The sequence below is a fragment of the Anopheles marshallii genome, chromosome 3 (assembly GCF_943734725.1).
Source record: "Anopheles marshallii chromosome 3, idAnoMarsDA_429_01, whole genome shotgun sequence".
NCBI lineage: Eukaryota > Metazoa > Arthropoda > Insecta > Diptera > Culicidae > Anopheles > Anopheles marshallii.
In genome coordinates, this window is record NC_071327.1 from 28684940 (window position 1) to 28695347 (window position 10408).

General features: G+C 42.8%; 1 protein-coding gene across 1 annotated transcript; it reads right to left on the reverse strand.

Moving 5' to 3' along the window:
* Positions 1-5281: 5281 nt before the first annotated feature.
* On the reverse strand, positions 5282-8310 carry LOC128714547 (dynein axonemal heavy chain 1). The gene is made up of 2 exons (XM_053809421.1): positions 8167-8310; positions 5282-8095 (listed from the first exon to the last, which is right to left on the reverse strand). Exons 1-2 carry the CDS (start codon positions 8308-8310, stop codon positions 5282-5284), a joined length of 2958 nt encoding a protein of 985 aa, XP_053665396.1.
* Positions 8311-10408: the final 2098 nt, after the last annotated feature.

The window sequence follows — 10408 nt, forward strand, 5'->3', positions numbered from 1 at the left end:
AACGATGCACGCCAAAGTTTGGATCAAGCCGTACTACGAACTCGCCTCGTCGGGAAACTTTCCATCCCTGTCTGGCTGTTCTCGCCATCGCTCGTCAAACATGCAACAGGGGCCGATGTACGGCAGTGTGCCTTGGTGACTGTACCGAACAAACGAAACAGGGCACGTGCTACACGATGCGCATACTTACGCTACGACGGCAATTAGAAAATTGAATCTTAAACACAGAGCTCCGGAGAGCGCGTCGAGTTTCGGGAGTCGTGTTGCGAAGAAGTTAAATACGAACTTAATTCCATTTTCATCCGTTCCTTTGCAAGGGTCCACGGCGACTTCATGCTGCCTGCGCCATGCGCAAACCAACGCCTAATTGCCATCGTCGAGGCATGCTGCATCCTCGGGATACTACATGTCCTGCGGTGGGCTCGTGTTTGTGTGTGTCTTGGTTGACGAGAAAAAGAGTTATTTCTTTCCAAACCGCCGGGCCTGCCAGACCGCTGGTGGTCACGTTACCCTCCGAGCAAGAACAAAAAGAAAGCCAGGGAAAGTTGCATCACATCATGCTGTCCACAGTAACCGACACCGTCTTCCGATACCGTTTAGGGAACATGGACGGCACGTGACGGCCACAACATATAGGACGGGATGGGTCGGTTTGTCAAGAGGCTGAACCGAAGGAAAGTTTTCCCTTTGATGGGTATTTAAAGTTTTTCCTTTTGGGTTTCTTGCCGTTCGCTCATCAGTTCCGACCGAGTCTAGCAGGTTGAGCGTTCACTCGGGTCGAATCTTCTCCGAAGTCGTCCAAGTACTTTTTTTCTGGTGTTTTACACTTTCCCATTTGTTATTACAACGTTCTTTTTTCTACGGGCGAAAACCCTCTCACCGCTTCGGTACAATTTTCACAAGACACTAATTAGTGGGATCGTGTTTGTAAGAGAGACGTGTAATTGTATTACATTGTCCGGAAAACGTGTAAAGGAACGTGGGTGGGCGACACTTGCACTTGGTGGGCCAAGCAAGAATGGTTGCTATAAAAAAGGCCCATTCGAGGATTAAGCGATGGTGTTTTCAGGCTCTGCGCAGCTCATGTGTACGGTAAATATTACTCCCGTAATTAGCCGTGCCAATAGCAAAATATTGTTCTGAGGAAATGAAAATTTTAAGTAGGATTATTATGATTATTTCTTTTCCCAACAAAGCATACCAATACACTAGACAGCATCGTTGGGCCTAACACTTAAATTCCTTCCCGGAATGACAAACGTCCACGGGCGGTTTTCCAACCGGCAGCTGGGCCGCAATGCTTTCACGATGGCAAATACCCGTTTGACACCTTTTTGCACGGGCAGCAAATGCGTGCCGGTGGCAGTTGTGTAATTAATTTTGTTCCGATTTTATGGGCTTTAATTAATATTCCCGTCACACCTATTGATTAATTTATTATAGCAATCGCAGCAAGCGGCCTTGCTGTGGCAGGTGGTGGTGGTGGTGTGCGCTATTTCTTACGCTATTCGCTTACGTACACGCGTTGGGTTCACGTTTTCAACTAAGAAACCTAAACATCGGCGTAAGAGAGCAACGTTTTCTTTCTTTTTTTGGCTTGTCTTTAATTTCTTTTTCTCTATTTCCTATCTTTCTTTAATTTCTTTCTTATTCCTCTTGTTTATATCTTCTTTCTTTTCTTTCCCTTTTCCTTTGCATTCTTCTATATTTTATTAAGATTATTTTACAGTCTTTATAATCTTGTTTTGATTGTAGTTTTCCTTTTTTTCATTATTGAATTAACCTTTCTGGGGTTTTATCCATGTTGTTAATTATCATATTGCTACTGTACTTTGTTTTTGCTTCACTTCAGTACTTAAATGAAATTGTTCATCATGTTGAACACATGATTGATAATATTCAATACATTTAGTTAACAACATATTCTTAAAAGCTAACACACCTTACCAAGTTGAGTGTTTTTCTGGCGTAATTTGTTTCATTGTATATTGTTTTTCTTCGTTGCAGTTTTTGCATATCAATGAACTCTCATTAAACGCACGCCCCTGTCTACTTCAGCTTCGGGGTTTATGAAATTTTCACGAAAATCACGTTTTTCAAAAGTAAAACCTGGCTGGCACTGGCACTAGTCGTTCACGATTAAAGACATTGAAAGGTTGGCGACAAATGTTTGCCCATATTTATTAACATAATTAGCACCGGATGGCGGGGTGGCTGTTCTGCCACGGGAGGGATGCGGAAAATCGGAACAGGGATAGGGTCGTCTGTGAGTGTGGGTAGGTGTCGGCGTGGGACAAGGAAATTATGGATATGCTGTTTCCCGTCTTCCCTGCTAAAACGTTAATGTTGAGCTGTAAAATGAAACGCCCTTGCCCAGAGTGTTGTTGCTCCACACACCAACTGCAGGGAGTTCAGTAGGGAGTGATTTTCAACGTCACCAGTCGGGCCGGTTAGACGTTGAGTGCGCGCCTTGGGAAAATCTTAACAGTCGCCCCAATCATGGTCGAACGGCAGCGGCACGTTTCGCTTGGTGCGCTAGACTTGAGCCATCGAGCAGTAGGGCAAAGATATTTAATAAGCCCCGTCGACTTGCCACGACTCTGCCACAGCTGTTGCGATTGTATAATTGTATAATTATCGTTACCCACCGTCCTTAAAAGGTACGAAAGCTCCCAGCGCCAATGTTTCACGTGTGTGTGTGTGTGTTTGTCCGTTTGGGTGTTGAGATTTTTCTTCAACTCTGTGGAGCACCCGGTTTCAATTCCACCGGGAACGCACTGGGAACGAGTTGGCATGTAAGTTTATTTGCATTCGCTCGCTTCATCGGCTCGATTGCGATGCAGATTGCGTCGTATTGCCTTTCGGGCGGGTTTAATATTTAATAATCCAGCGGGTTTTGCCAAGCGAGCAGCATTAGAATGATGCCAGTGTTTTTTTTTTTATTTCTTGCCGGAATATTTTAGAATCGCGCCGAACGTGACGCGAACAAAGGTTGATGCATATTAAATTTGTTTTTGGTGTAGGAGCAATACGGAAGCGTTACACTGCTTGCACTGTCAAAATTCAAAACTAAAGAATAAAGTATAAACTAGAAAAATCTCAAAACTCGACCAGAAAAATTAAATAAAAATCCTAAAGTTAGCACTAAATCGATAAAGTAACTCCAAAAATCCTTCAAAGCTGTAAAACTCGGGAAAAAACAACAAATTAAACAAAAAAATCGATAATTGCAAAGAAAACCAAGCAAAAACTTTAAATAAACAACCAATAGCAAGTAATAGTCAAACTCATAAATCAAGAAAATTAAGCCAAACATCACTAAACTAATAAAAAAAATGCAAATAAAGGAAACAAATTGGGGTGGCCCGGTGGCATGATGGTAGCGGCGCCGGTCTTTACACGAATTGACCGGACTAAAATCCCATTCGGACCAATCCCCCGAACGCTGGACTGACTATAAGTCGATAAGGACAGGCCGTTCTAACGAAAAAAGGAAACAAACCGATCGATATTGGTTAAAGCTTAGCCGCTTAAACGAACCCCGTTTAAGTCTTTAAATGGTGCACGGTTTGTTTATATTTTTTCTGTTGGAGTATTTACCTCATTACGTTCTATCGTGTTGTTAACCAGTTAATAAAGATGTGAAAGTGAGTAAAAAAACACATTCCGAAGATGGGATGGGGTAGAGGGAAACGTTACCCGAATGGCAGAGAGATAAGGAGCCAATTGAAATGGTTCGCTGCAAGTTCAATCAGACACAGAACTGGCATAAAAAATGGATAATAGTGAAAAAGAAAATGAGAAAGAGAAAGCAATGAAAAAAAATAACAAAACCCTTTCGATTTTAACCCAAAAACCTTAATTAGTGGGTAACTAAAACGTGTTATGGTCCTTTTCATTGTGTGGGAAATGGTTGTGTGTGAAACTGAACTTTTGCTTTCTCTCCCAAAAATCAACTCCTTTTAGTAGTGATTGTGAATGGATAAGAAATGGCGCTACGCTAAAAATCATTTGTAAAATCGTCTAATAGGAAAAGGGACAGTGAAAAAAAAAAAACACTTGTGAACAACCAACAACCGAAAAAACGGGGAAACCAAATAGCATTAAAATATAATGCAACAATTCAGCAATCCGGCCATACACTCTCCGCACCCTCAACATCGTGGGTCGCAACTTTCGCCGTCTGCGTCTTCCCAGTCCCCATTTACGGTACACGCTCCCGGCACGCCTTTCATTAAATATTTATGTTTAATTTTACATCCACCGGGCGATAATAACAACAATAAAGGCACATAAAAGCAAACTCAGCCAAAATATAACTAGTTGGCCGGATTTTACACCACCACCGGTTTGATGATGACCCAACCCGACGTGCTCCTCGGGTGTTCCCGGTGCTCGAGATTACCCACCAGCTTCACATTCACTTTTATCATCCGCTTATTTGTTGACTGGGTTGTTTTTCGTTTTTCTTTCGGGAGGAAAACTTTTTCCACTACAGCACGATAGGAATGATCGGTTTCGGTGAGAAGGTGGGTGGCCTGATGAGTTTTTTGGTCGAGGAAATAACATCCCGGCACTTTCCACAATCCTCGTTATGTGGGTGTGTGAGTGTGGTGATATTTATTTGGCAAATTCTTTTTTATTTTTATTTTTCCTGGATACCCGTTCGTTTGGTTGGGTCGTTACACTCGGGCGGATACTCTGGCAAGATAAAAGTACTTCGGTAGACAACTAAGAGAAGTGTTACTAAACAATGAACAAATGGAACAAAATGGTAAGGTCAATGAACTTTAAAATTTAAACAAATAAATTAATGAAGGAGTCATATATTATCAACAAGCATTAAACACTGTACTGTGATTTAATTTAAATGCATTGATTTTGTTGTAATATTTTTCAAGTGACTTAAATTCACTTATATGAATGTTTTCTGCTTTTAAACTCAATAAAAATAATGGAGCCGCCCAGTGGTTTAGGCTTTTAGTATATCAATGATTCAAACAAGCCAAAAAGAGAAAAAAAACCGATCCAATTCCGAGTTTACTGATAGTTTTAGGGTCATAAAACAATGGCATCTTACGTTCACTACAAAGGGCATTTATGCATTTATCAACTACTGATGCTACAACTAAGAATCTACTGACTACTGATGGAGATGGTAAAGTTCCTTTGTATGTTCATTAGTATTTGCACAAACCCAACGCTTTTATTATGAACAAATTGTATTAAAATATCAAATCAATCCTTCCAATTGTACAAAAAAAACCTGATGCGAAAGCGTTTAAATCTCGTTTCGATTTTGTCGCCGTTCTGCTCTAGCGCGTCTATATTCCTCTTCTATCCGTCTAATGCGTTCCTCTTCCGCCCAACGTGCCTCTTGCTCCGAACGCAACTGTTCCGCTTTCACAACAACCCGTCGCACAGTGTACATATGATCCCGGAACCCATGCTCCAAAAACACATCGAACCCAACGTCCACCGACAGCTTGCCCTTGACCCCGATTTCCTTTGCCAGCTGACCCCAATGGATTGCTTCCAGGTATGGACACTTCAGAAGCTCCATAATGTCCAAGTTCGGTCGGAACGCTTCCACCACCGTTACAAAGTGCTCCACAACGGTCAACAGCTGTGGCTGGTCCCGGAATAGTGGCAGCAAATCCTTCAGACTATCGTGCGTCTGCTGTAACCCCCTGCGAACGCCCTCAAGGTCGACACTGACCAACGGGTTACCGATCCAAGTTTCTTCCAGCTTTAAATAGTCGGCCGCCACCGTCCAGAGTTCCCGGTAGGCTTGGAAGTTGGTCCGGAGTTCGAATAAATTATTCAAACTAATCGGTGCCATCTCAAACAGCTCCTGCCGGCGGTTCATGATATGACCCTGATCGATCAGTTCTTGCAGTGTCTTCCAGAGCCGCCGCACCTCGACCGACATCTCCGACACCTTGGACACATCGTACAGTGTGGTAAACTTGGAGATGTACGCATTGATGTCTTCGATACTAGCGGTAAAGGTGGCCTCATCGGCAAACTGTTGCTTGCGGAACCGGTCCACCTCCGTTTCGTGGAATTCCTTCACCGAAACCATCTGCTTCAGCACCAACCGGGGATAGGCGAGTGCGTTCCATTTCTGCTGGAAGTCCGCATCCGGTAGATTGTGCAGAAAGCCCTCCAATATCTCATATTCGTATAGGATGCTTCGCATACGATCCTCCAGCCGGGTCACTAATTCCGGCACATCTTCCATGTACGCACGGATGTCGTAGATGTGCTCGATGGAGACTGGTTTTTCACACATCCGCTCATTGATGGCGTTGTAGCATCCTATAACGTCAGCCGTCTTGAGACGCAACTTTTCTGTCAGCATCTTAAGCAGGGCTGCGGTCAGTTCTAGACGCTTGCTGATTAAAGCTTCCCGTAGCGGCTGAACATTGATCCAGTACGGTCCAATTACGATAAAGAACGGCACAGTGTGTTCTAAATTTTCCCGCATGCGAATCTGCAGTGCAATGTCCTCTTTAATCTCGGAAGATGATTTATCAGCGTTCTTAATCTGTTCCACAAATTCCTTCACGTTGGTAAAGAACAGCTCTCTATAGGCCGTATACCGTGTTGCGTAAGCACGCAGTGGGAGCAGAGATTTCTGGTAATACTCTAGTAATGCTTTTCGTTGCTTAACAATTACCGGATCAAGCAACCCCACCGAGGACAAGAAGAAATTTTCAGCGAATATTAGCGATTGCATCAAGGACGGTTCGAAAGCGTGTATGAAATGACACTCCGTTAAGATATCGTCCATTATGTAGCGCAGCGTTTCGGGAAACGTATACGGATCGGTCGAATAGTGCGGGGATTCTTGACCCATCTCGAGTGTGAGATAGAACACAGCTGGACGGTTTGGTTCGAACGGGCTGTCGATGAGATTACCGTCCCAACAGTATTCGTCTCCAATCTCCAATATGGCGCTGCAATCGTTCATGAGATAATTAACGTAAGCAGCGGTTGATTCCAGCAGGAGATCTCGCAGAGCATCCTGCATCCGATACAGCACCTGTTCGACAAGACGTTTCAGTTTCATCACCGAGTAGATCTTCCAGTTCGATACACCTATATCGAAGGTTCCCTCACCAATGCGCGATAATAGCCGGTGCGCATGCATGGTAGAACGTTCGATCCAAGTGTTCTGAAGGTACTTTATCGTTTTGCTCGTTTGGGTAAGGTTGTGTTGCTCGTACTCTTCCAGCGGGATAGGCTTCTCGTTTGCTACGATAAACAGCGGTAACCTACGCACTATCTCACACTCTTGATTAACAAAGCGCAATGCATGGAACACGTTTCGATCACTAAGCAAAGTTTTGCGCCTGAAACCATCAAGCAGGAATTTGACACTGGTAGAGTTAGACGCTGTTGCAGGGATGTATTTCATCGAATCTAAGCAACCGATGGTCGGTTGCTTGATTACTGCACAATCGTCATGGTTGAGATGTTTCCCTACAGCCAGCGCAATGTGGAAGCTTTCATACAGCTGCTTAAATACGCAATAGATCTCTTCACTAGTGCGTCTCAGTATGCTTTGCTCGAGTTGGCGACCGGGAGCAAAGCATCCATCGCTGGAAATATGTTTGCAGAGGAACCGAAAGCGGATAGCATTTTCGGCCGTTTCACGGGCTTTAAGTGCTGTGACACAGCGATCCGCAAACTTGTACGGATCTTCGAAGGGAAAGTACAGATGAAGACGCGAAATTCGATAAGATGTGGACGTACCTGTCGGTGTTACGTCCCAATGGTTGAAACCCGGCTTATAGTTGACAACGAGCACTCGTTGCCAGTCAGTGTAAGGAGGCAGAATAGCTAGTGCTTCCATATTCTTCCAAACAGCCGTAGCTTCGGGATCGAATGAATCGTAATCCCAATCGTCAAACATCTCCAAAGGTAAGAAATGTTCGGTGGAGTTAAGATCAATTTGTTCGCCCACTGATACACGGAATGAGGAGTTGTAAATTTCTTTCTTCTTCAAGATTGCTTCCAACTCGTTTGCATCGTTTATACGCTGTAGGGTAAAATTGGAAATGAATTGATATTTCTTGCATTTTGGTGCCTGCAATTGTTAAGGAAGAATTCAAACTGTTATAGCAAAGTTGATGCGCAATGTGACGGGTTTTTTCTTACTCGTGAAATGTGGTTTGCCAATTTTTTTGATGACAGGTTTATCAGCTCGTTGCTCGTTTTCGGCGTCTCATCCGGTAGCGATATGTGCCACGGCATGTGGATTAGCTCGGATTGCACGCTGTTTCGCGATGTTTGCCGACGCATCGTGTACGTTGATTGTTCTGCGTTGACTGCAAGCACACGGACAGTCTGAACCAATGACTACTACGAAGACAATAAAATACGAGGTGAATTATCCAAGAAGAACGAAGCGGCGTTTACACATGCATATGGTCTGCAGGTAGGGGAGTGTTGGTTGTTATCGATTTTATTATCCGAATATTTAAAGTGTTTGTACATAATTTCGCAAAACGGTGGAACATTACCGAGCGGTATTTGGAGCCAAACATAATTTTCAATCAAACCATCGAAAGCGCTACTCCTCACACAAGACTATCACAAATTGGATCAGGTTTTTTTTGAATATACGCCACAACGCGCCTTATCATTCTTGACCGAATGCAAACGATAATGCCACTACATAGGAAAGTTAAACATAAAATCAACACTTTTGAATCAAGCGCAGGCCTACTTTAAATTCACCCAATCTTTTGATTAAATTAGTGCTTGAACATTATCTTTTTTTCCCCACGCCACGCACCTTCGGCACGGTTCTTCTGCAAAAGGGGCCACAAATACGATAGAACAAACGGGCTCTACCGTTTGTTCTCATTTTCACCCACATCAAACGAATGGTTCGAAACAAACCCATCAAGCCAGGCCACTGGGGCTGGGCGCTAGGACATGCGGCGAAGGGAACTAACAGGCAAGGAATATTTATTCTATTTCTTTTGAGTTGGTTTTTGCGGTTGTGTATTTTGGGTTTTCTTTAAAGTCGGTATTTCTGTTTCTTCTTCATTTCCCATCTTCTTCTTTCTGAAGGCTGGACTTTCGGTAAGCAGCCAGAAGGCTAGGCCAAATCGGAAGAACAAGTAAACCCTGAACAGCATGCCTCAACAATGCCAATCAAAGGCTGTCCATTTGTGGCGAAACATTTTATATTTTCCTTTGCCCGGCGGTGTGTATGTGGGTGCGTAAGGGGCATTTCTGCCGGTTTGGGAAAAATATCTGCGGCCCCAGCGAGGACAGGGCGGGCCCAAAGATAAACGGATCTGTGCAAAGATTCTTCTGTGTTTGTTGTGGCGATTTTTCTTTATCCCTTTGTTGCGGGCACCCAGAAAGAAGTGGACCGGTCCGAGGTTATGTTGCCTGTGCGAGGTACAAACTTTCCAACCGCAAAAATGGTCATTTTTTGTTGTTGGTTCTTTCCCTTAAAGTATGTCGGGTTTTTCTCGAGATTGTTCTAAGCTTTGGTGTTTTTTTTTGTCGAGTTTGTTGTATTTTGTTTCATAAATTCCTTACGGCTAGAAAGAGCACCGAGCGGATGGCTTGCTGGTAAAGCGTTCCTGGTTGATTTCTTGACAATGGGTGCGCTTTATCCGATTAGCAGAAATAAAAAGGAAGGAAGACAAGCAAACATATAGCAATGAAGCTTGCGTGAAGTAATGCGCCAGAGAAGCAGATAGCATAGATTGGCAGAAAAGCACCTTTTGCGCGAACGGTACGTTTACAATGTGAATAATGTGTTGAGAAAGCATCTCGGCAGAGGCGAGTATTATAGGTTTTAATTAAACTTCTTGCTTCAATTCTGTGGATGGAATTAGATTTAAAAGAGCAAAAACAACTCTATAATTCAGTTCATTAAACCGAACTTAAGCTTAAACTGTTACATGCTGTACTTCATAGAATTTATGGGCTTGTCAGGAGAAATAAATTTTTGCCTTGCAAAGTTTCTTAATTCGATTGAATTGTACGTGACTTTTCACTCAAACATTGCTATGTTGTTTGGTCTTTAGTTTTCTTGTATTTATTAGCTTTGTTTTGTGTTCTTTTCTTTAACTACTCTATGCTTTTAATTTTTTACAACTATTTACTGCATGTTTTATTGTTTTGTTTGTACTGTAAGGTTGTTGATCATCTCGTAAATCATAGAAATCTAAAAGAAATTGCATTAAATAATCTTTTGGAATATTTGAAATGGTCGATGCCTCATTTTGAGAACTCTTACTGCTCTTACAAAAAAGAACACAAGATACTTTTGAGTTCTTCATCCAATGTCTGTATCTGATTTCGTCGTGTGTTTCTTCTTGCATATTACTTAAACTTCATTGATCAATATGTTGTTCAGTTGTTTTCTATTGTG

Coding starts and splice junctions, on each gene's coding strand:
- LOC128714547 (XM_053809421.1), bottom strand. CDS start 8,310: ATGCGTCGGCAAACATCGCGAAACAGCGTGCAATCCGAGCTAATCCAC. Junction 8,096..8,166: donor TGGCAAACCACATTTCACGA/GTAAGAAAAAAC, acceptor TAACAATTGCAG/GCACCAAAATGCAAGAAATA.